At 35.9% G+C, this 27642-nt stretch overlaps 1 protein-coding gene across 2 annotated transcripts in view; it reads right to left on the reverse strand.

Annotated features, from left to right (window-relative positions):
- Positions 1 to 379: 379 nt before the first annotated feature.
- grm5b (glutamate receptor, metabotropic 5b) overlaps positions 380 to 27642 on the reverse strand; it is a 92240-nt gene continuing 64977 nt past the window's right edge. For both annotated transcript variants that reach the window (XM_015341797.2, XM_015341798.2), the window contains exons 4-9: positions 26153 to 26388; positions 23622 to 23868; positions 23082 to 23250; positions 22624 to 22750; positions 12376 to 13315; positions 380 to 5750 (exon numbers count right to left, since the gene is read on the reverse strand). In XM_015341797.2, the coding sequence (XP_015197283.1) occupies positions 4931 to 5750; positions 12376 to 13315; positions 22624 to 22750; positions 23082 to 23250; positions 23622 to 23868; positions 26153 to 26388 (2539 nt within the window). In that variant the 3' untranslated portion in view covers positions 380 to 4930. The remainder of the gene's footprint in view (positions 5751 to 12375; positions 13316 to 22623; positions 22751 to 23081; positions 23251 to 23621; positions 23869 to 26152; positions 26389 to 27642) is intronic.

The raw sequence follows: 27642 nt of genomic DNA on the forward strand, positions 1-27642 counted from the left end.
CTGATTGCTTGATTTCACACTGAAAGACCTTTGTTTATCTGGCTTTTTTAAAGAATGCGAGCAATGAGCACCCATACAGTAGGTCACTGCTGAAACATTCTACTGCAGGTGTCTCCATGGTCAATATAGCTGAAATGGGCTATATTCATCTAATGTATGTAAATGTTTATTTTATATAACTCATTCTGTACTGTATATAGCCCATTCATATTCAGTTTATACTGTATTGCATTTGTGAGCCGTTAACTCCTTGTTTCTAATTTAGAATTCCAAATTATTAATATCTAAAATCATTAATATCTAAAGTCATTAATATCTAATATCTAAAACCAGTTATAAAATGTATGGAAAGAAGCCAATAAATTAGGAAAAACATATATTTTTATTACAGGTTTTTAATGTTCAAAAAGTACTCTGCAGTACATTAACACAATGGTTCTTTAACATGGTTAGAAAACTCAAAAACAGTGAAATATGTTTCTAAAGAGCTGAAATCTTTTCAATTTCTTACATTTACAAAGCTGAATGAAACTATTAAAAATGTCAACAAATAGTAAGAAAAATCATTTCCAGTTTCACGTCAATAGTATCATATTACATTCTATATTTCTGAAGTCAGAAAAGCAGCAGAAAACTGAATAAGAACACATTTCACAAAAACATTTAAAACAGTTATCAAAGGTAAGTAACAAAAATATAAGCACTTAGATAGCCCATACAGATTTATTATAATTGGCACTGATTCATATGGGATTTATTAATATACATGAAAAGGTTTTCCTTCAAAAAACCCCCACAAATGTCCTGTTTGGAATCAGGTCAGAGCCTTCCCTTGTTACAATTTACTGTGGTATACAGTATAGCATTTACCATAAGATGTTTTCACTTGTACTATTTCCATGGTACTTAGTAGTAAAACATAGTGAAGTCTTACAATGCCAGTAATACTATGGACAAAATGCAGCACAGTCCAATTGTGGAATTCCTCTGGTAACTTTACCACTGCAAACTGTCTTAAGAGTATATTAGATTCCCCTTACCACAGTCCAATAATAACTTTTAAATTACATTCAGGACCCTATTTCTGATGATGACCTAGATGCTTGTGAGCCAACAATAAACAGATATATAATAATATGCACACGATTTTCAATATTATATAGCATCCTAGTCATGTAGTATACAGTATAAACCATGTCCTTCTGAACACCAATGTTCAAAAGCGGTCTCTAGTGATTGTGTAAGGGTGAAGGCTCACCATTGTTAGAAAACAATAAAATCTGAGGATTTGCCATTTTTTGTGGGTACGAATAAAAGTACAGATCTTTGTCAACTGGCCTACTTCTCAAACATTCTGAGAAACAGTAACAGAAAATACACTGAAGTGTCAGACTGCTGAGTTAACATTCCCCTTCACACAAACATTCTGTTTTGAAATTGAGATCTTAAGCAACTATGCAGATGTAGGTCTTGGGCAATATGCATGACAATTCAGCCTTACACAAAATGTGTTGAATGAATTCATCTTCCTAAAAGGCCGCCTAAAAAGAAAATTTAAAACCCTAATTAGTTAGTCATAAAAAACATCAAAAACTTTAAAATATGGTTGTACACTGTAATTCCAGCCATCCAGCAAAATTAAAAAAAATCTACATTTCTCTACCCCTCTAAAAATGAATCTGGCAAATGGCTTGGTTAAATTAACAATGCAAAGGTGATTGTATTTTCAGATACCTGTACAAAAAATACAAGCAAAACACTATATCAAATAATTTTTAAATAAACATTTCTGATATGCCTGATAGTTTAACACTTGCTGGTCAATTCACTCAAACTAGTAAATGAATAAATTTCTGTGAAACTCTCACTTCAGTCATATCTAAATATAATGGTACAATAAAAAGGGAGTTTGGACCAATAAAACCTTTAAGTTTAATCCACTGTAGCTATCTGATAACAAGTGGTCATGCACCTTACATTAGGTCATGAACAAAAATAGGGCCCAAAACTTATCTCTCTTTACTTTTTAACTAATCAAACTAAACATTCTTCTTCTCATTACTTTTTATATATACTGTACTGTACCTTTTTTTTCTAATGCTAGGAAAGATGCCAAGCAATTTGCACATTAATTAAACAAAACAATGATCATTTGTACCTTATATCTGTTTCAATGTTATTGAAGTATCAAATATTACAGTATAAAAATTACAGTATGTGTAAAATGCCAGAAAAGTGGAATTTGATAAAAGAAATGTTCGTAGTAGATAATGTACAAATTATTTTCCATTTTCCTACCCTCGACCGTTGAATACAATAATATAATGCAAGTTGGCAATACTTACTGTATTTGAGACAATTCTGAAATTGAAAGCCAATTCCTTTTATCCCAGATCCCTTTGTCATTTATGATGATTTTACTACTACACTTGATACTACTGGATGTTTGGCATCTGCCATTTTCACAGTTGCAAAATATGTTCTCTGTGACAAGTTTAATGTAAGCTAATTTAATGTAATGTAGTTTTTACTAGATAGTAAAATCAGCATGTGAATGAAGGATCTGTTTGGAGATTGCTGTGTAAAGAGGCGATTACAGGAATCTCAGACAAACCTTTTCTATCAATAGGACGTACGTGTTCATCTCACTGATTGCTACCCATTTGAAGAAGTCATGAATCATACCTGCTGTATAATAGTACTGTTAATATTTTCAAAGAATTAAAAAAACAACAGGGTGTGTACAAAACATATATCGATTACTTTTTTATAAAGCAGCATTGTAAATGTCAATAGAACTACACAGTCAGTGTGCAGATCCTTGTAATGCATCGTGACTATACAATCTTTTATTTCTGGCTTCAGGAACATGCCTCTAACATACTGTAGCTGAATTCAAATGATGTTTATACCATCAGAAACAGCTTTTGTTTTCTTATACAGTACAGTATATCTGGAAAAAGGTGGATATTTTTTAATTGGTCAGATTTTCTTACTCCCTTTATTAAAGCATTTAATGAAGATTTAAACAGCACATTTCCACTGTGCTAAATAGATGTGCTATATATTACTTTCTGAATGGTTCATATTGCTTTGATATGTTCAAAATCTTTATTCACATATAAAAAAGCATATCTTAAACAGAACATATTCAACTATTGACCTTATGAAAATGAGCCTAGTTTTTGGCACAAATTGTTGTCTTTGATATGTGAATTTTGCAGAGTGTAATGACCATGGCTGGACAAACAAATTGCAATTTTTATTGTTTCACATTCATATAAATGCTTCTACACACACATAATATATTATTTATTCTTGCTTTATAAAGAAAGTATCATTTTCTGTAAAATCTTTTTTTTTTAATTAGCAAAGTAAAGTGGGTCTACTTTAATCCAAGTGGCAAATTAAAGATGTTACTTTTAGCATGCCCTTTGTATTTACAATAATAAGAAATGATAAATAGAAAAAATCTTATATTCTGTTTACTGGCATTTTGGTGAATAAAACACATTTTGTATTAAACTACGCACATTCTTTGACCCTTTTCATAAGTTGACATTTCTTCTTTGCAATATTCCATTTTTTTACATTTTGAACAGTTAACACTTTAAACTAGACCAGCTTTTAATTCAGCTTAATTATTGAAGTAGATTTTGTGTATTAATATGTTTACTTGTTTTTGCTTAAGCTTTGTTTTATAGCACAATTCCTCAAGATGCTGTGCCATTCAAGGTGCAATATAAAATATTTTTTAAATTAAATTTTAGGAACAGCTCTCTCAAACTGTATGCTTCCCATATTCAGAGAAGGTACTCAAATGTTGCTATTGTATTAAAAGGTGTCCTCCTAGTTCAGAGAGGTTCCTCCTTAAAATAAATAAAATCATGGAAAAAAAACAACTTATTACAAATTACATGTCTTATTGGTTGCAACTTTTGCAAAAAAAAACATAGATTTTTTATTTATTCGTTGTTTGTTTATAAATAAATTATAACCGATTGTAATGTTGATTTGTAACTCTATAAACCAAGTATAGGCTGTGTCTCTCCGTTTTCATATTATGTTGATATAGCTCTACATGAACATAATCTGCCTGATGAATATTTTCCAAACACTCACATAAGAAGGGTACAGACAGTTTTGGTCCCAAATGGTTTGAGAATCATTTAGAAAATATACATTCAAACTTTCAATAAGATACGAAGGCTCACTTATGGAAAAAAAAAGAAAAAAAAAGAAAAAAACTTCATTTGACAAAGGTGATTGATTATGTACATGGAGTTTTTTTTATGGTTGTAAAGCAAAGCACTTTGTATTAGCATGTATAATAACCTGCCAACAAGTCCCATGAAACTTTGTTTTATTTACATTATTTTCCAAGCTGGCCAAATCTGGTTCCAAAAGGAACATTCCAGTGATGAGATATTTTTCAATCAGGCTATAAATATTCTGTTGCAATTTCAACAGTTTCCAGGACACACAGGACAGCACCCACAACTGCTGACATTTAACACAGCCTGCAACTTTTTCTATGCACACCAGGCAGTAGCAAAACTATATACATATTGACCGGGTTTGAAAGGCGAGCGAGTCCAGAAATATACCACTGGTGCCCAAATCTGAACAGCTCTAATTAGTTGAAAGCCCAAGTTTGTGTAAGGCCACTACCAAATGAACACCACCTAAACCTAAATACTTTGAAGTCATACACTGAGCATGTTTCAAATTATATAAAGTAATAGTTGTAAGTAGCTTCATCAGGTGTATTTAATACATTTTCCCCCTTTCTTTATTTTAACTCGGCTGTTGAATCCATGTAAACATAGGAAACACAGTAGGCTTGTTTTTGTATTGATGGTGCCATACAGTATGTCGGAGATTCAAGGAATCTGGTACAGTGTGTTGTTTTCTGTCACCTTCCTACATTTCACAAGGAGGAAGAACTCTGGCTGTAGTCCCTCAGCACCAGTTTGTCATACTTGGGGGAGGAGGGGATGCAAAGGGCCGATTCAGACACAGGGGAGGTTGGCGACGCACTCCCTGAGTCGATGGAGTCCCGGAATGGAGAGGGAGGGGTGAGTGCCACCAGCTCCTCGAGGTCTGTTTTCATTGCCGAGGACTCTGAGGTGCCGTCCTTGATGCTGGTGGAGGACGTCTTGCTGGCTGCCTGCGAGCGTCCGTTCACCTCGATGGCAGGAAGGGGCTGCACCTCCGCAAACGTGGTCATGGTGGTCGGGAGCTGAATCTCCCGCGGAATCAAGTAGGGAGGGCAGATAGTCGATGAGCTGGCAGCAGTGCCAGGAGGAGAGGTGGACAGCATCATGTTGTTGAGCTCGCTGATGTTGGCTGTGAAGCGGTTGACCACACTGCTGATCTGGTCCATTAGCGAGCCCTGGGAGGAGCTGCTCCGCTGGGGCTGCTCGGACAAATAGGAGGGAACCTCTTCCTCTTTCCGGCCCAACGATGAAGCCCTCTGGCTCACGGTGCTGATGGGCGAAGGCGTCTGAGGCCGGTACTGGACTGGGTAGTGCTCCTCAGCCTCGGAGACTTCATAGAGCATTTTGGCACCAGTCTCTTGCATGATGTCACTACTGTAGCGGCTCTCCGAGGCCTTAGAAAAGGGCTTAATGACCGCAGTCTGGTTGGCATTCTCCCTCTTCTTGATGTGGATAGAAAGACGTTTCCAGAGATGTTGTCCTTTTGTGCTTTTTTCATTCTGGGCCCAGGTCACTGATTTGCCATTCGAGCTGCATTTAAATAATAGAAAGAAACTTAACTGAAGAGGCATGAGATTTGTTACACAATGATAGATTAACAACTTGTATTAGGCAGGAACACATAAAAAAGACGTCAAATCTATTAATATTTTCTTAAACATTTTTTCTAGCATGGATGAAATACAATAACAGAAGGTTACTGAAAAGCCAAGATGGTATATGCTGACAGTCTACAGTACACAGTTGCTCAGCCCTCTACAGGTTTTACTGTGTGACTAATTAGGCAAGCATGATTGGGGTTAAATCCTAATGAATGTACAGTAGTAGAGAGATGAAATATCCGAAAAGTATTTGATGTGACTTGCTTAACTGAGGAAATGGCTACCCAACCGCCCCCCCACCACACACTATTACAAGGATTGAGCTGGGGAGTCTCCTGCAAGGGTCTATTTGGCAAGGTGGGGGTGGTGCGAAAATGATACGCTATGGAAAGACCTGGGTACGAGACTTATAGATGGAGTCTTGCAAATGTGTGAGATTAGGATCTAATCTTCCTCCCAAACTTCTATTATAAACTCTGTTACTAGAAACAGATGAAAAAAATATGAGTTTTACAGACAAGAAAACTTTTGAGGCATTCAGTGATGAATTCAAGGCATTCTCGAAGTAGAGAGGCAGAATATTTTGGAGAGAAAATGCAGAAGAAAATAATGCATATTAAATATTTATGTTTAATATGTTTAACTACTTCTCAGAAAATATATTTAAGTTTAAATTACTCTAACTGATTAAGTATGTCAGAAGCGGTTTAAAATAAGACAACAACAAAGCATGTTTAAGCTGCTTAAAATTCAAAACTGGGCCTTTTTATCTGCAAAGCTGATCATCAGGTTGACTGAGGCTTGTTAATCAGGAATTTAAAATTTGAAATCAAAATTCCCAATAGAAAACAAAATAAGCCATAGCCTTGTATTTATTCTAGGAATTGATTCACATATTTGCAGGCTGATTAGTTAAAGGTCTATTGAGACTTTTCAAACTAAGAGTCAATAATTGTATTGATTAAGTTACAGTATAAGCAGACGTGTGTTGTCAGTTCCAAGGTAGTCTGTGCAGGAATTTGTTCTGTATCATTAAAAGTAAATATTTCTGTGTAAAAATCAGTGATGGGTAGTAAGATAAATTATATTATCTTTAATTCTGTGTTGACATAAACTTTGAACTTTGCATCACGAGAAGCTGAATATTATGTCAATACCTGCTGTATGTCTATACTTAGAGTTAGATAGCTCGGGAAATATTGAGCTGAAGTAGCTTACAACTCTAAGGGTGAACTTTTGTTCTTTAATTAGAGGTTTTTGCACTGTGTGAAAACAAATGATGAGCTCTTTTACTATTATGTAACTATCCTAGAAATTGAGAAGAATGAAATATTACAAGAAACAGTGGCAGGTGTCACGGATGTCAGAAGGGACAAACCGTGGAGAGGCAGGAGAGCGAAAAAGACCCTATGCGAAGCGGCGGAACCGGGGGTTAGCCCGGGCTCAGCAGTGCAAAGAGTTCAGGAATGCCGTATAGAAACCTATGCCCTCAGGTAGCGGACGTGGGGCGACCTGGTGCTAGGCGGGTCTCAGGACATCCGAACATCAATGCTGAGCGAGGGCAGAGTGCAAGACCCGGAAATATATAGCCCAAGGGAAAGAGAGGGACCGGAAGGACAGCAGACTAGGGAAACTAGGGACAGGACAGAGAAGGAGCGCCCTCTGGCTACAGAGGGTGTGACACAGGAGAGCGGAAAAAGACCCATATGCGTAGCGGCGAGATGGGAAAAAGGCCCGGGTTCATAGTGCAAAGAGTTCAGGAGTGCCGTATAGAAACCTATGCCCTCAGGTCACGGACGGAGCGGCAACCTGGTGCTAGGTGGGTCTCAGGACATCCGAGCGTCAATGCTGAGCGAAGCAGAATTAGAGACCCGGAAATATATAGCTCCAGAAAGAGAGACACCGGAAGGAGAGCAAAGTACAGGAAACTAGGGACAGGACAGAGAAGGAGTGTAATTTGAGTAAAATTCCTACATTCTCAGTAGATGCCCCCAAGCAACTGAGACCAAATTCAACTTGCCACAAAAGTAAAAGCTAAGAGTTATAATATTTACCAAAACTGATTCATTAGAACAGTGTCTTTGCAAGTTAACCTCCAAATAGTTTACCAAGGCACAGAAACTTTTCTCAGGGGTCTATGACACATTCAATAATCAAATCTTGCTCTCAGACATTGGAAGGCTCATCTGCAAAAGTTTACTTCACAATTTCTCCAGAATCAGATTCAAAACCCATCAAACAATTGTGATACCTCATTTATCATTAGGTTTGAGCAATTAGGTCATTGAAATGCAATCACAACTAAAGAGACATGCCCACAGTTTTGAGACTTGACTTCTTTGTTTGATTTTGTCTACACTAGAGGGGTACAAAGATATGGTTACTTTTAATCTAAAATGAAATTTGAATGAAATTCCTTGTAAATGGATCTCCATTACAGTTTTATGGCTTGCAATTGAAAAATAAAACATTAAAATACATCTACAGTATGTCATACATCTGGTTTCTTCTGCTTGGAGTATAGAAATTATTTTTGTCTGTCATAAAACTGCAACTCAGGATATTGTATGCAGAATCACTTTATTTGTTCCTGCTATGAAAAATGCAAAACTCAGAAAAGGACATTTTATACAAAGGGATTTGGCATACAGGATGAAATATTCCATTTTGAAGGTGTACTGTGCATTGGTAAGAAAAGAACAGATGAGATGAAAAGAATTTGTGAGGGCTTGCTAAAATGTAATACTGGTGCTTGTCTGCCCAAGCTGACAGAAAAGGCAGACCTACAGTACCTCTCACCTCCATGTTTAATTATTAAGTGATAATTTGCACAATTATAACTGGATAACAGATGACTTCCAAAAGATACAGTAGATACAGTAATATCCTGTTAGAATCAATGAGAAATAATCAAAGTAAAAGAACCATTTGAACTTGAGGCAGAGAAAATGTACGGATTCAGTTAGCCTTAGAATAAGCAACGTCTCAGTAAACAGTTATCAGATCATAGCTGGTACAGTAGATTTGGTTATGATGTGCATAATTCCAATCTGTCCCCAGTAAAACAGTAGATTGACCTAAATTAAATGAGTTACTATAGAAGAGGCTTTTACACCTTTCTCCCAAGAAGCAATTAAGCTTTGGGGAAATATTCATGATTTAGCTGTTATCTAGTAAAGTATAACAAAAAATGAACACCATTCTCTGATATTTATTCATGTTCATGAAACACTTAAGTAGTGAGTTTATTTTACAATGTCACAAAAATCCCTTTTTTCTCACTGTCATCTCTGGGCTTTTTCAAAGGTAACATATCTGATTCTGTGACAGGTTTAGTTTTGTTTAGCTCAGTGCATGTAATTGAAAATGACCGGTATCTTTTGAAAGGTCTAATAAAAAAAGCCAACACTTCAGGGTACAACTCCAGCTCAGGCTCACAGCTTGGAAGATATTAAGCGTGACAGCTGCTCAAAGGTTCTCAAAGTCAGTTTAAAACTTTATCCCCTCCATACAGTATACAGACAAGACAGCAGTGCACATTACAATACTTTAGATTTAAAAAAAAATAATGTCATAAATTTCTTATTTTCAAATTCAGTCATTCTGAAATCTTGAAAATTAGTTTAGGAATTATATGCTGACAGATATAGATTTAGAGATATTTTTGATGAGTTTACCATAACATCTGATTAAATATCTCCAGCCACATTAGAAGTTTAGGCTGCTGACTTCAAGTATTCCTTAGGGTGTTTTTTTTTCAGAAAAAGTAGATGGAATAGTTGTTCTGCATAGTGTCACACTACATTAACTCATCTATGCAGTATTTGTTTTTTCCTTTAGGGAATTAAGCTCCCCAGGAAGTTAATTAATTCCCCTTGCTAGCTTTTCATCTGTGGTGAACTTGGGTCACGTCCGTCAGAAATAAAACAGCTTGTTTGGTTTAAATTACCCCTCTGCTGAACATAAGTCATAATAATCACTTGTATACTGTGTATTTGGCAATATGTTAAGTATTGTAACTGCTGATGGAAACTGTAATGGTCCATAAACTATACAGTAGTTGGTTACTAATACAGTTGGCATTATACAGATGATCATTACAACTGCAAACACGTTACAAGAAATCAATTCAGTGTATTCAGAAATCAAACCAATGCAGTTGGTATGAGTTTTATTCTACATAGGAATTTTGAAAACATTTAAATTCCAAAAGAAAATACTCTTATCTTCCAGTTTATGTAGATTTTTTAGCCTTGTATAGATTTATTTATTTGTCCACAAGATAATTGTCTACTAAAAATGTTTCTGCTTGCCATCTTCATAAAGCGATAAAGCTCTAAAAAGCAATAGCACTAAAAAAGTCACTTTCTGATTCACTGTTGCTTTACTATAAGGCTTGAGTCCACAAGAAAATCCGCCCAAATATTCAATTTAAACAACTACACAGTGTACTGTATACACATCTTAAATAACCTGCCTCCTCTATTTCTTGGAGGTAAAAAAATGTATTTAACAACTAATTAAACATATTACTTTATAATATAATGTAGTACTCATGGTACCCAGGAGTAAGTATATTTAGCAAATCTGTTTTTGCATTTTTATTTGGAAGTATGAACATAAACAATATAAGTCATAAAATATACAAGGATAACACTTTCAAAAATACCAATCACACAGCAGTTTCTCTTTAAAGATTTCAAGAGTATTTTTAAAGAAGGTCAATGTTGCTTATCTTCACTGTTAAGGCTAATAATGGCTTGGCAGGAATGAACTAGTACACTTAATATGCCCCCATATTTCCATATTCATTCAGGTTGAATACTCATCTAAGGTCGGTTTATTGCACAGGTCACATATGTTTAATCCTCCAATTATAATTTTTAAAAGTAAGACTTTTCCAATGTATTTTATTTCATGGTCATTTTTGACGTGAATAGAATATGTGTTAGAATGTGATACAGAAGCGTACTGCACATTATGAAAGTATTTGCCTACAAGCTGAATGTTTCTGCTGCAGCACATAAAGTCAAGTAAATATGATAGCCAGTGGCAAAGATACTGTATGATCACTGATCATGTGTCTGTCAGATGGGTTTTGGGAAGAATATTTTAGCTAGGGAGAAAGTCAAGTAAACTTTGCTTGCCACACCAATATTTGTGCTGTCTTCAACTGACAATTGTGAAATTATTCATGTTTCCTTCTGTACTACGTTGATAATTTCTTATTATCGAGTCTCACTCGGGTATGGTACTGTGAGAGTGCGGTAGGTTCAGACTATTTCCATGAGAGACATGTCTGAACCATTCTCTAGAATGGTTGCCTGAATGGTTGGTGCAAGACAATTGGTCGGGTAACAATTTAAAAAGCAGGAAGTGGGGGCTTTCTGGCCTGATCTACAGTATCTGACATCTGGGGACAGGGGGAAGATCCTTTGTTGTGCTAACTCACCCAGAGTAGAACCGATAAGAAAGCATCTGACCCTTAGTTGAGTCTGTAATTTTTGTGACCTTTTCACAAAGTTTGGAAGAAATGTGTTATACTTTCACAGATACTTTGTTTGGAGCTGGTAGGAAGCCTAGCTGTCTGGCTACTGTTAGAAAGAGGCCTGGAAAATCTGCTTAGAAGGTTAAAAAAAGAACTTTGTGCATTGTTAATAAAACATTTTCTCTTTACATTTCTGCTGCTTTATGTGTTTGTCGACCTACCGATCGATGTTCCCTGTTTAAACACTCTGTGCCAGTCTTTACAAAAGATCATTTCACTAGACACATTTCATTTGTACAATAAACAGAAAAGGTTCGCCATTAATATTGACTTGCAATCATGAAACAGTTCAGTTCAAGCACCAACTTCAGACAACTTAGGGTTGCCTCAGATAAGTGTTATACTACATATTAAATATGTGCAATTTAAATACTTACTGTATGTGCAAATGATCACAAATTAAACACTACTGTCAAGTTTTAATATCTTTTCTGATGGCTGGAATGGACTGAATGGACTGAAAGGATAACTATTATAAAGCCTACTTTATGATATTAACAACATGGTTTTACTTTAAAACCATGTTGTTTATGTCAACAATGAGTTATTTTTGTTTCTGCGAAGATCAGTCAGATTTCCTTTCAATTAAAAGAATTAAAAAGAATTAAACAAACAAATAAATATGGAACATGTAGAAGTTAATATTAAAAAATTGGGAAAAAATAGTATAACACCATGTTTCAGCTTTGGTGTTTTCTTTGAGTATATGGAATATAAGTATTTAACTCTTTTCTTCTACCTTTCAGCATGGAATTAACCTTTGCTGATGATGATGCAGCTCCCCACAGAAACAAAATACTATGAACGTGCAGAATGCATTATCTTACCTTTGGTTTAAACTAAGGTCTCTTAAGAAGAGTGAATGGAAAGATAAATGAAAAGTAAATCACAGATCAAGCAAAAGCTTAAACATTCCTTTTACAGATATGAAGCCTGGATTGCACCGATAATTTCTTTTCAGAGTCTAACAGAAAATGATAGAACGTACAAGAGGGACCGTTCTTACCTTAAGGTCTCCCCAGAGGAGCCCCTCCTCTTCCACAGGTTGACCAGGCTGCTGGACCGGCTGGCTGCAGAGGAGGACTTTCCATCGCCCACATGCATACGCACCACGGTGGAGGTGGTGAAAGCACTGCGCACGTTCCTCTCCGGTTTGGCCAGGATGATGTACACCTTCGGGACGAACATGCAGCCCAGCGCCACAGTGGCACTCAGGCTGACGGAGAAGCACATGGTGATGATTTTGTAATTGCTGCCAAAATAAATGGGCACAAAGGCCAGCCAGATGATGCAGGTGGTGTACATAGTGAAAGCGATGTACTTTGCCTCATTAAAATTGGCGGGCACGTTCCGAGTTTTGAAGGCGTAGAAGGTGCAGCTCAGGATCAGCAGCCCATTGTAGCCCAGGGGAGCTACCACCCCAAGATTGGTGGTATTGCAGATCAAGTTTACCTCTTTGATACTGGGGTAGTCGTGGATGACTTTTGGAGGCTCCATGATAAAAAGAGCAACAATAATGCTCAGCTGAATGCAGATTAAGATGAATGCGATAACTAGCTGAGCACAAGCACTCATGAACCTTGGCTTCTTGGTGCAGATTTTCTTCTTGCTACCGGCTAGAATTCTGGCAATGCGGTTGGTTTTAGTTACCAGTGCAGAGTAACTCATAGCAGGTGAAAGTCCAATTCCAACTCTTTGAAGGTAGCAGTATATGACGTGGGGTTTGGCAATGAGGCAGAAAGTACATAGGTATCCCAAACAGATTCCTGCTAAAATAATGTAACACAGTTCTCTGCTGGAGGACTTCACCACCGGTGTGTCACGGTACATGATGAAGATAAAGGTCACAAAAAAAGTAGCTAGGAGACCCAGGCAGGAAAAAACAACAGCAGCGATTGGCTCAGGATCGCCCCATCTGAGGTACTCTACTGGAATGGGATCACACCCTGCAGGCCAGGAGAAAATAAGCACGTCTTTGATTAGTTTTTCAGCTCTTTGTAAATTAGTTTTTAATGCAGCCTTTCAGGCTTTAGATAAGAGCAATTAATTTAAAGGACAACTCTAATTATACTGTCAGTGAAAGTGCATTATAATAAACTACTAGGAACTAGTTAAAATGATAAAATGAAGACTTATCATTAAAAAATAAATATCAATACAAATGTTTCACTAAACTGCTGATCATTTCAAAACCAACATTATTTAGAAGTCTTCTTTCTTCATAGTGCTACTGACCACACAGATATATTATGTGAGCTTCCCTCCAACATAAATCTAGACTGACTTGAGAAAAGAGTTATTATTTTTTATGTTTTAAGAAAGATATAAACGATCACAAATCTGTATCAGTATTCTGTATCACAATCTGCAGTACATTATTCCTACAGAAAATATTCCACAGGAAAAAAAACACCCCTTGTGTCAGTCACTCTAAAGTGTTATTTACAATAGGTCATTAATATTATCATATCACCAAACGTGACCACAACAAAATCTGGAAATTATGACAGTTTTACATTGAAAACACAGTTTTCTCCAAATTCAAAACCACTCATTATCTCATTAGAATGCTGCAGTCTAAAAAAAACCCTGAAACATTACAATTTCCTTAACAGTGTAGCCGAAAATGAAGCAGTAATGTCACAATTGTGAGAATCTCCTGTCTGACTGTCACATGTAAATTATCTTCCAACAATGTTTCTTGTCTTTAATCCTGTACAATGATATGTTTGTAATGAAAGCACTAAATCAAAGGTCCTGTGGTGTTTTTCATTTACTTGCTGCTAACATTTATCCTACATTTAATTACAAACTCATTTACATGCGCCTTGTAGTTGAAGAACTAATAACAGGTTAATGCTCTACTGCTTTTAATTCTTCCTTCTGTGTATGTTAATTGAAATAGGCTTGTATTTACTATTAGATAAAACCATGAACACAGAAAAAGCAGTTTGCAGAAATCAGAATTGCAATCACCTTGTTTACATGTTCTTTAAAGGCATAGAATTAGTCCTTATGAGGAGAAATGTTTTATACTATAAACTCAGTGGAATGTCACAGAGAAATTGGACTTCCATTAAAGCATGCTAAGTGCACCCATAACATTGTAAAGGTATTTTTTTCATAAACTAAAATCTGCTTTAACTAATAAAAAAGTCTCACAAAGGTCTGACCCACACAATACCAATTAGTGAAAATGCAGTATCATTCAGCCATGGATTATACTGCAAAATAATTCAAGAAACACAGTACATTCATAAATTAACTATACAGTTGCAATTGTCTTTAAATATTAACTAAATTGGGTGAAAGCACATGTTTTTCAGTGTACTAAATTTTAAATTAAAAATGTTAGCTCCAAAACTAAAGTTACGATGGTCAGACCAAAAGTTGTAACCAAACATTATAGAATCTAATACTTTTGCAAGAGTTTTTATCAATGCCTTTGATTAGTTCAAACTCATGTTTTTTGACATGTCAAAATCCGATGCCCGAAGGGTTGGAGATATTGATTACGGATCAGTTGACTCCCCAGCTAGGGTTAGGGTTAACACTCACACTGTACTTTGACAAATTTTACGGTCAGCTCTGGATTTTGGAGTCAAAGTCAGCTTTAGGACAGGTGATTTTTTGCTCCTATCTGAAATTTGTATTGATCGGAACCTCTTTGGTACTTGGATGGCACGGTGCACCGCTCCTTAATTGTATGCGAAAACTGAGTCGGACACATCAAAGTTGCAACCAAACACTGTAGAATCCAATAAATCTGATTGTTTCACACTCATGCCTGGAAAGCTTCAGATATTGATTGCGGAACGGCTCAGTTGGCACCCCAGCTAGGGTTGGGGTTAGCATTCACACGCTTCTTAGACAATTTTTATGCTCAGCACTGGATTTTGGGGCCAAATTCAGCTTTAAGACAGGTGATTTTTTGCTCCTATTTGAAAATGTTTTTGTCGGAAACTTTTCAGTGCCTGGATGGCACCTTTTACTGCACGGTAGCTTAATTTCAAAACTGAGACGGTTGTATCAAAAGTTGTAACCAAACATTATAGAATGGAATACTTTTGCAAGACCTTTTTATCAATGCCTTTGATTATTTGATTATTTCACAGTCATACTGTACCTTTTGGTTGGGGGAATATGTCAAAATCCGATGCCTGGAGGGCTTGATATACAGTATTTATTACGGAACTGCTCAGTTGACATCCCAGCTAGGGTTAGGGTTAACACTCGCACTCTACTTAGACAATTTTTAAGCTCAGCATTGAATTTTGGGGCTGAAGTCAGCTTTAGGATGAGTGATTTTTTGCTCCTATCTGAAAATGTTTTGGTCGGAAACATTTCGGTCACTGGATGGCACGGTGCACCGCTCTGTAATTGTATCCCAAAAATGAGTTGGTTGGATCAAACGTTGCAATCAAACATTATAGAATCTAATAGTTTTGCAAGAGCTTTTATCAATGCCTTTGATTATTTCACAATCATGCCTTTTGGTTGGGGGAATATGTCAAAATAGATTGCACATCTAGAAGACAATCCTGTCTTCTTAAAGCATCTCCTAAACAACATTTCAACAGAAAATAATATGCAGTCTTGCTAAACATTTATTTCATATTGCTGCAAATCCCTAAACATTAAAATTTAATCAGTTGCTCAATGTATAACAATCATATGATAGATGAAAGTAACACTGCAGTCTATTGCTTTGTCAACTGAATTGGGCTGTTATAAAATGATGATGAAAGACATAATGAGTTGACACAGATTGTATGAGATGTTTAAAAAGCAATATTGTCCTCAGTTGTTTTCTGTTTATTTTGCTAGTTGTGGCTTGCCAGGCCATCTTGTTCAGAACATTAAAAAAATGAATATTTGTATTATTTTGAACACAAAACAAAACAACAAAAAGTGACAAACATAAAAGGGGGAGTTCAGACAAAATGCGGAGAAAAGAAGTGAGTTTTGAATAAAAAAAACATTTGATCAGTCTGTTTGCACTAACCAAATGTACAGTAATCTCGCAATATTAAATTAGCAAATTAAGGAAAATGACAATTCTATTAATCAAATCCTGCTGTTCATCAAATTATATGACATTGTGAACATTTTCCAGATTTGATCTGGTTGTTACTCATTTGCTTTATAACTATGTATAGTCAATGAACCGAATGACCCGAGCAATTGTTCAACCAGAACTGGTGCAGGGGAAGAGACCAAAGCTTCTCTTTTAGTGATCAGTAATGAGATGAGGAGCCCAGCCTCCCTGTTTAAGGACTAACCCCCAGATGAAGTCAATTTAGATTTACCAGTGAAACCTGTAAATGTGAACCTCCCAGGTGGGAGAAAACCCATGCATAAATGTGACGTTCCACAGCACTGAACCCAGGATGCCGAAGCACTTGCTAACTTGTAACCACTGCATACCTTTCCACACTGACCCCTGGGAAATACAAAAGCCAACTGTGAGAGTGGAGATGAAGAAAAGAAATCCATTTTATCCACTCATCTCTATACAATAATCAGGATTCTCCAAATTGATTAACCGATAAATTTTTTAAAAGCAGTGCAATTTAAAGGACTTTGCAATCAAATCTTCATGCAAAATCCAATAGAGGTGAATATTTAAAAAGTATTCTTTTTCTCTTTAAATCCTGTTTAAAACCCTTCCTTGAAAAACATTGATTTTGTATGGGCTGCCGGTTCTGAAAAAAACCTTATTCAAATGATGAAAAATTAAAACCCATTGCCAGTTGTCACGGTTATTAATTTCATTGTCTACAATGAGAATAGATTGCTTTATCAGAATGTGAGTGTAATAAAAGTGTTAAATCTCCTGCCCATGATATTCGCACAATGTTTAAGATCCTCATTTTCTTCTTGAAATTTCTCAAATGGGATAGAAATAAGTTTATTCTTATTGGAACACCAACCCAGATAATGATGTCTCAGTAAGTGACATTAGCATTTCCCCTCTCATTAGACCATCTAGTGAACAGTTACTAATGTTTCTAAAAGTGCTGGAACTTGTATTATTTTTTATTGGATCTTATGCAAGGTTACACTAAGAACCTCAAATTTCTCTTTTTTACAAGCATCAGTGCACACACAGCATTAGAACTGCAATAGTATGAACAACACTGTATTCTTTTTCTGTATTTTGAATAGAAATAATATGTGCAAACTGCATTCGCACCCCGTTGCTTTCAATCAACATAATGCCATACCCCTGGTGAAAGTTACATCCCTTCATGCTATATATGCAAATGAAAAGTAGTAACACATTCTCAAAACAGCACTTTAGAAGAACCTTATGTAAAACTGACATAAAATAAAACAAGTATATGGTAAACATTTAGCAGTAGAAAATCTTTTGAATGAGATTCCAGGGTTCCTTACAGGTTGGCACAGCAGTGTGGATGGGTACATAAGGGCTTGTTTTGATAAGAGTCTTCTGGTTACAAAATAAATGTCTTTCATCTCACTGTCCATCTGCCATGATATTACTGTACTTGACACACTTAACCCAGGTTTTTCTAGGGTACATTACAATAAATGTTTAATAAAGGTACCCTGAGCAACACAGTATTTCAATTTTTGGGTAAAAAGGGTGAAAGTTCTCAAGCTGCTGGTGTATAGAATGGGCTAAATCATTAAAAGTCTTTATACAGCACATCCGCTGTCCCACTGGACCTCCATGTGTCCTACAGTACAAGAAATCAAGCTGAAAAGGTCTGAAGAATCCCATATACAGTACACCCCTTTCAGGAGGATAACCTTTAAACCATGAAAAGAGTCCGGCTCTTATCTAGCCTGTTTTGTACACCTCTGACTGATATGAACATTGTGCTGCAGGGGTAATGACAATGAAGTGTGCCTCACATCATTTTTCCAATTGTAATGTTAGAGTCTTTAATACAAGACATTTCATATTAGGAGATTTATTTTATTAAGAAATCTGAAAACAAACTAATGCTTTCCACACACTTGTGGTGGCAATCTCAGAGGATTGAAATAAGGTTAGGAATTACAGTGTTTGCTTTGCCACAGACACGCTGTTTCCATCTTAATTGGATCAAATAGTATTCACTCCTGGGTTTTAAATTTAGATAATCAATTCATGTTTTATTAAATAAAACTCCCTGCTTGCAATTAGCACTCAAATGACAATCCACCTATTGGGGGATATCCACACTGGACTTACTACACATCTCTTTTGTGAAGATTACTGCTTCATGCAAGGTAAGGAGATACAGTATATAGAGAAAAAACAATAAAAAAATGAAGAAAAAATCTCACAATACAGAAAGGATCAAGATAACAAAGTGCAAGCACAGGAGAGAAGGATATTAGAAAGTCCAGAAAATTACAATGTAGGCTAAAATAAATCATGAAATGTATGAATTATTTTTTTCAGTATTATCACAGCAAAGGATGAAATGCCAGAATATGATGAAAAGGAAAATATCAATGTATTAACATTTCACACAGGTATTTACAGTACCAAGATAAAAAAGTAAGATATTTCAATTTAAGAACAAAACAATCTTCCCTATTAAATAATATTAGCATACTGTAGAAGAGGCAGAAGTGTTCCAGTTAAGAAATCTCCAGGACAGATGGTATTATATCAATTATAATAAAGGGAAGCAGTGATGTTATTCACTGGCCATTATCCAGACACTTCCTGCAGTCAATCAGGATGTGAGTAATATCCATTGACAAGATTACTAATGTAGCACTCATCTATTTATAGGGTTGTCAAACCAACTAATTACAGTATATACTAATAAATCTGACTATTTTGTATCTATTTAAAGTCATGGAAATAATAATCAGAACCAAACTAAAGGTAAGATAACTCTAAGGGATAGTTTGGATTTGGGAAATGTACATTTTGCTCAATTAATTTGTCAAAGTCATTTTAACAAGCAACAAAATTAATGAACACAAACAATATGACATGATATATTCAGATTTTCAGAGGGCTTTTGAAAAAGCACAACACAAAACATGAAAATTCCAAAACTGCCAATAGTAGTCATACAAGGAAACTATGAATGAGAAACTTTTAATGACTGTAAACAGAGTAGAGAAAAGGAGTAAATGCTCAAATTGTGGTGGTTAACTAAGTAACACATACAGTAGAACTATATTAGGACCACTGCTCTTTCTAATTTACATCAGTGACCTAAATTCTCATGTAGTTAGTACACTAGTCATGTTTGTAGATGATTCCAAATTTGGAGAATTATCAAATACTGCAGAAACAACTGAAGAAATTCCAAACATTTAGCATTGGAGAGTGGGCAAACTTCTGGCAGATGATATTCAATGTAAACAAGAGCAGGATGTTATATGGAAGAATAAAAAACATAAACGATGAATGTAAAATGCAAAACTGAGTTTGAAGAAGATGGCTATGAAAAAGACAAATATCAATGGTGACATAATTTTCTTCTTTGACACAATGGGGATGCAATAAAAAGGTAAACAAGACACAAAGCTCAAAATGTAGAATTTAAACAAAGGGATGTTGTGTTAAAATTGTACAATGTATAAGTAAGACCTCGTGCAGAATATTGTGTACCATATTGTCACAATGTTACAAAAAAACAAATTGCTTCAGCAGTTTCAGTACGGATTTCTTTTCCTTAGCTTCCTGAACCTAAAGGAATGTCCTTTACTGACAAGCTAAAAGAACTGAATGTATTTAGTCTTAAACAGCAAAAACTAGAAAGCAACCTGATTCAAGTCCTGTATGTACAGTATATTCGACCAAGCATCGACAAAGTCAAACTGCTGGAGTTCTTCAACAGTGTGACATGAACTAGAGGATGCAAATGGAAACTCAGGGAAGTACATTTAAAAGTGAGAACAGGATGCTCTTTTTTTTACACAAAGGATTGCAGGAGTCTGAAAGAAGCTATCTAGCCTTGCTAGAGAAGCCAACATAATACCCTAACATCTTTCAAGAGATGTCTGAATGAGATTCACAACCAAACTATTAGTGTCCAGCACATGAAAAAGTACTGTCGTCTTCTTTTGTGCAACTTTCTTTTCCAAGGCATCAGCATTTCAAATCAAATCAAATCAAAGTTTATTTATCAAATGCACAACAATACGGTGTGCAGCAGTATTTGCTGGCAATGAAATGTCTTTTTCTGCGAGCTCACAAAAATGACAAGAATCACAAAAATCACAAAAATTCACAAAAACACAAAAATCACAAAATTGAGGTTACATTTTTGAAATTGAATAAAACTCAATGTGAGTAGAGCTGTTATGTGTCCATGGTGTATGCAATATACTGTATACATGTAGTGCAGTTATGCTGAATATAGTGAGAATTGTGTGTCCATGTAGCCATTACAGGTGATTTGCTAAGGAGCTACAGGTTGGCTATTTAGCAGTCTTATTGCCTGGAGGTAGAAGCTGTTCCGTAGTCTGTTGGACTTGGACCGAATGCTTTGGTACCGTTTACCGGACAGTAGGAGGGAAAACAGTTTGTGACTGGGATGACTGGGGTCCTTGAGAATGGACCTGGCCTTCTTCAGACATCTAGCTGAGTAGATCTCCTGGATGCTTGGTTGCTCACAGCTGGTGACAAACTGCGCTGACTTCACCACCCTCTGCAATACTTTGCGATCTCGTGCGGAGCAGCTCCCATACCAGGCAGTGATGCAGCCAGTCAGGATGCTCTCAATAGTGCGGTCAATTTAAGGGTCAATTTAATTTAAGGGTCACCCAACTCACAAAAAGTCATATCCATATGTCTATAAATAGTTGCTTGTTGCTAGTTGTTTGATATACTTAAAAATTAACAAAGCCATCCACAAACAAATCTCTGAGTACCACTCACTTTCAAATCTGTATAAATCTAATCTTAATCAGTCTTCATTTGAACCTTCAGCCAACCACTAGCTTTGCTCCTTTACAGATTGAGAGTTCTCTGATCCCACCATTTTATTTCTCTGAGCAAAGTTCTGGGCTACTTATATGCATCAGGTTATGTTCAAGTTCTCCAGAATGTCGGTCTTGTTTGGTAAAAGCTTAGTGGGGGTCTCTCTGGAATGGCAGATGATCAAACAAATGTTAATTGAGCTTCTTTCCACATAGCAGCTGTGATTTTAACCTGTGAACTACAGATTATTTGATCCTTACTAGTCATATGCCACTTAACTAGGAGTTTGAACAGGAAACTATTGTATTTATGTTTCAGTACAATAAAGAAATCAAGGTGATCGCATTACCTGAGAAATATTTTCGACGTTCTGTTTTAAAAGAATCATCAGCTTTAGGTATATGCCGCTAGGAAACAATATCGGCTTTTAAAGGCTTACTTTTAATAATAATTCCTGGCATGTATAGAATGTTTTTCATTACAAAGTGTTCCACACACACAAGGGGATTCACTTCCTCTACCAATTAGGTGCGACGCCCACCTGGGTGATACTCAGCAGCCATATGCCCAGCTGCACAACGGATTAGGCAGAGAAATGAGAAATTGCTTTATCAATGCAAATAAGGGATACATTTACAACAAATAGGCAAGGTTTACCCAGGACACTAAGGCTAACACCACTAGTCTTTTGAAATGTGCCATGGGATCCTTAATGACACAGTATTTAGATCCCCGGTTTAAACATTTCATCTGAAGGACAGTCACCATACTTTGACACAGGCTTAGAAACTGTGGTCCAGAAGAAAGACTGCCACCTATTGTTCCATCAGCACCACTTAGTGCAACAACTTGGATTTCCCTGGAGGTCTCCCATCCCAGTACTGACCAGGCCCATCCTTGCATGGCATTTGAGATCAGGTTATAATTTGGTAGCAATGCTGTTTCCAACACCAAAAGTACAGTCTCAGTTATACAGAAGAATTAATTCCAATTAAACGCACATGTTTTCACCTCTTGATTGGCCTCTCTTTCTGTCTCCTGCTCCCGCCTCTCACTCCTCCTCCCTCCCAACCTTTGTTCTCCCGCTACTTTACCTTTGCCTACTGCCCTGTCTCTCTCACACCTGAAGAAGGCTTCACGGCCGAAACGTTGTGTTCTCTTTCTTCTTTTTTTCAGCATGGAATAAACCTATAACTTGTTCCTTTGCAGCCTACGCATGCTGACGCAGCTACCCACCTGAACTACTATGTTTTAACCTATATCTGAGAAGACTTCAATCACAAGTTTCCTACATTCTTGTTAAGTGGTTGTATTGTGTATAATAAAGCCCTTGACTGCTCAATGCATTACCTGTGAGATCGTAAGTGGGCCAGGAGCCTAGCTCGCATGCCCTACAGGTGTATTCATCAAAGACAAATTCATTGTCTTTACAGGGTGTACAGGTCCAGCAGCAGCTCACTTCACCCTTGCGGATCACCTAGGGGGAAAATCAAAGGCAGCTTGAGACAGCAGTGTAGCACCATGCCTTTGCCTCATTATCAGCTCACTGACTTTGCTGTGTACAGTATGTAAGAAAGAGACCAAAGCAGAAGAGCTACAGAACATACCAGTTTCTCCACCACTGGGGCAATACTGTTGAAATACTGTAAGTATTACAGGTAAGTATAACAATAAAAGCTAGTGTTTAAACAGCATTTATATAAACAAACTTTAAATAAAGTTTAGCATGCAAAAAACTGAAAGGAAATGCATTGTGGCAATTACTCAACTTTTACAAGCCACACATGAATAAATATGCATCACCTTACCTTTATTTGACCCTTATCACAAGGCTCACTGCAGACAGACTTCATAATTGTATTTTTATTTGCCCAGATTTCAGCATCATCTATTTTCAGTCCACTATTGTCCCAGCTCCCCACATTGATGTAGTCATAGTAGTCCTTTCCCATTTTCTTAAAATTCATTATCTCATACCTATGATATGAAAGTGTGACATTAGTTTTCCTTGAAGATAATGGAGATTGATACACAAAAGATACTATGCAAAAGATGTAGGATATTAAATTATCTTTTAAAGTGCTGGTACGTTGATACACCATCTGAATTCTTAAGACAAGAATCTGACTTATTACTCTTTACAGTATATAAAAATCATAAAGGTTATTCATACAGAAATGATTAATGTCCTTAATTTTATTAGCACATTGATTTAGATATTTAAATATTGGCATTAAATTTCCTTATAATTCATTTTGAAAATCCTTTTTGCATTCTTAAAAAACAATATGCTAATAATACCAAAACAAGACAAGCAATGTCTGCTAGCTCAGCAAAGTGACATTCACCTTCCTGGTGAATCTCCATTCTCATCAAACAAGATGCCTTCCCCCGAGACCCCTGTGAAATTGGTTTTCATCAGGAAGTCCAACAGTTTTCTGCCATCTATGGGTTTCATGGCATCACAGAGACCAGCATAACCAGGACACAGGGCCTGCTGCATATTGTGCAGACCATAAGCCATGGAGTAGATAGCATTGATGACAAAACCCATTTTGGTGTCTTGGACGTAGTGTTGTCTTAAAGACTCTTTCTCTGTGGAGAGAAGAATAAAAACACAGCATTAGAAAGATTCCAAATGTCAGAAGACATGATGTAAAATAGATGTCTTTAGCAACATTTATGAATTAACTTGCTTGTTTTACTTTCGATAGCATGAAAAGAAACTGATGAGAACACCACCAGACATTTGTTTAATTATGAATAAATTCATGTTTAAAACAATGGAGGGATAAATAAATTAGAAAGGATCCATGTTCCTCTATGGTGAATAAATATTAGCTGAAATATTAAAAATATTGTTTCCAAACATAAATGAAGATGAAAAATAGATATGACAGTAATACATTTAACATAATTATAAAACAGCTTCTTCTATCAAACACTCATAAAGTATAACAGACAAGGAAGGAAATCTAATCTTATTCAGGCTTTTGTACCAGTAGTACAGTGCATTCAATTTTCTCAATGACAGTCCAGGGAATTATCGTGTACGAATACTACACTATGTATTACTGATGAAAAAGAAAAACACAACATCTGCAAAGTTACTGATAATTTGTTCAGTTTAAATTAGCCTGGAGGAACCTTTCACAATTCTGAAGGATCAAAATAGCTCCTGCATAATTTTCTATGATGTGGATTTCTAACTGTGTTTCTAACTGTGGATTTTTAAAACAATCTCTCTCCATATATAAATATTGCACATTTTTTAATTTACATCTATGTTCTTCTTTAGGAGTAGTTCAGGAGTTGTAGAAGTATCTTTTTTAAAAAAAAATTTGGGGGCTCTCCTGGCTATAAAAGCAAATTGCAGCATTTCATCCCTGAAGATTCAGAGATGGTATTGCAGTCGCTAATTTTACATTAGTCACAGAAAAATACACAAATAACATTTGCAAGCAAACTTTCATGAGTGTATTTTCTTCAACAATCCATACTTTGTGGTACTGTATTTATTGAACTTAGAATTATAGTTTTACTGACAGAAATTATTTTCTTATTCCACAAATTTTGTGGGGGTCTGGAAAAAGCTATCTTAGGTTTTCTGTTCTTGAAAGAAATAGATGAATGAGATCCTTCGATTAATTAGCTACTAATGACCAAAAAAAGCTTGATGGGCCAAGATACCTTCACTTGTTTGTAGCTTTTTTATGTTCTTAAGTGTCTGATGGTAGATAATCTAAAAATTAAGTTTTCTTGTGACTTAAAAATACAGTACCTGTATATAGGATAGTTGGTAGAAAAGGAATAAATAATGTGTAGAATAAAATGTTTGTCCCTGCTACAAGTTTATGTAAACCATTTCTCTAACACAACATATGTGAAAATAATGTGAACAGACACTTAAAAATGATATATTTTCGTTTATTTAATTTTTTTTAATCTTTCAAAGACACTTGTTTTAATCTGCTGTAAGTGGAAATGTATCAGTAAAGTGTTTCCAAAGCACGGTTTCTGCAAAGGATAAAATGAGTTCTTCTTCTTGGGCATGTGCCTGAATAATGTAACCACTAGCAAACATCATAACACGAAAAACATTTATTGTGCAATTATTTAGGCAAAAAAGTAGTTCCATTTGAATCTACTGTATGTGAGCTACCATGTGATTGCTCCAGATGATCACAGTATAAATGTATTTGCATTATAGGCTCTATTACAACAACATGTTACCTAGATCCATTAAAAAAATGCAATATTCATATTTTTAACTTTAAAAAAGTTTCAATTACTATAATGCACTTTGTGTAGTGTTTTTAATTAAATAAAACAAAAACATGTTCAATCTATTATTCAATTTCGGAAATTACATTTCTTTTCAAAGAGTGTCATCTGTGCAATAGCCTTTGAACCAGTGTTCATAGGTAACTTTGTAAATGAATGGTATAAGAGACACTGCATTCAGAAATAAAAGGTTTTATGTTACAATGAATGTTGGAAAAATTTCTGAATAAATTAATTTGCAAAATGAGCCACCTCTATAATGGGACCTGGGAATGCTTGTAGCTCGATAACACAGTAACCTAAATGAGATGCGTCTCGTTTCAGACAATGATAAAACACAGAAGCCTCAGAAGGCTTACATTCCATAATTAACATGAAAATAGAAAAGCAGGAGGGTTTATTGAACAGGTTTCTTGTTGGTGTTTTTAATGACATTTTAAAATGCAAAAGCATAACAGCCCACAGGACTGAATGACCAGATGTCCTGCCTCACTAACATTTCAAACACATTCTGTCTTTAGAGATGCCGGATGCTTCCCTGAGGTTTATACGCTGTACAGAAAGTGATGGAAGACACCAGAGTCTGCCAGCTTACTGGTACAGGTGCGGTTGTATTTGGTATTCTCCTGTGGGTGACCCTTGAGGCGACACTGAAACCGATGCTGCCAGAATTCGGGAAACCAGGGGTTCCGAAGGTTCATGTCTGGCTTCAGCTTCAGGTAATAGTCATCGAACCACTTGACATCCGCAGACTGCAGCTTGATGGTTATGCCCCCAGCAGCCTCCCTGCTGTATCCATCGGTGACGTCATAGCGGTCAGCCCAGCCATCACTGCAGGGGAAACAAGGAGGAAATCATACTCTGGAACAGTCCATTTCATAAGAAAAACACTGGACATGGCCATGTCAAGAGGCTTAATAACATTATAAGGCAGAACTGAAATAGATAAGTTTGGAAATCAGAGTAAGTGTAACTCAGGCTACATTAAAGAAGCATTTTCTCTCTTTCCAAAATCACTATTTTATTTATTTTTTATGGTGATTGAGTTACAATAACAAAGCCTGTGTCCTGTCTTAAAGCAGTGATGGAAAACAGTATGAGAGAGCATTTAATTTAAAATTCGGATGTGTATATTTTGATTTATATAACATAAATAATTGCTTTTAGAATGTCATAATCTTTGATTATGACTGAAAACATTAGACAAAGGCGGCAGAATCATCTCGTAATTCAAGAACAAAACAACAACCACAGGAAAATAATTTATGCTACTTCAGAAATTTCATTTGCTAAACATTCTCACAGCAGACTGTAAGTCTCCATTAAAATTATAATCGTTTTCTGTCTTAATTATAAATGACTTCATAAGGTTGGAAAAAACTAATCTATATAATATTAAATGTCTTATAAATATAAATAGCATGTTTTAACTTATTTAACCTAGCAATGGCATTGCAAGAGAAGATTTTAAACTGCCCTTTAAAAGGTTACAGCTATGTTTGCTCATAAAAGGGATGACATGTCAAAAGTTTTTTACCAGTCACATCAATGGAAGACAAGGATAAAATCTCTTTGAACCAGTTACAGTATCAAACATATCTTTTTTAGTTCTTTGTTGTACTATAAACTGCTCGACCTGCAGATAATTTTGTCACTAAACTAAGTTTTCTTCTGGGTGTTATTTCATTCATCTTTTCAAGTCTCAATCATTTTAAACTTGTGAAGTATTGAGATAAAAAAAAACAAGGAAAGGAAAAAAGGTAGTTCAGAAAACCCCCTAAAGATCTTCAAGTGCAGTTATAAAATCACTTTAAAGGACGGAAACAAAAAATGCCGCAAAAGTGATGACCACTGTGAGTCATGATGATCACATCAAAATGTCTTCTGTGTGTTGCCTTCTTTCATACCCCAGGGAAACAGGAAATCTTTGGTGGCATCTAGAAAGTTCGGGTGCTTCCATAATAATTTTTGTTATATAATTTAGTATAACTAAATTTCATGCTCTTCAGATTTATGAGCACTTCACTTAAGAAAGGTATATTTATGAATGTACATGTAGATATAAGGCTGTCTAAGATATAAGAT

Source organism: Lepisosteus oculatus, chromosome 5 (genome assembly GCF_040954835.1).
Source record: "Lepisosteus oculatus isolate fLepOcu1 chromosome 5, fLepOcu1.hap2, whole genome shotgun sequence".
In the NCBI taxonomy this organism is placed as follows: Eukaryota; Metazoa; Chordata; class Actinopteri; order Semionotiformes; family Lepisosteidae; genus Lepisosteus; species Lepisosteus oculatus.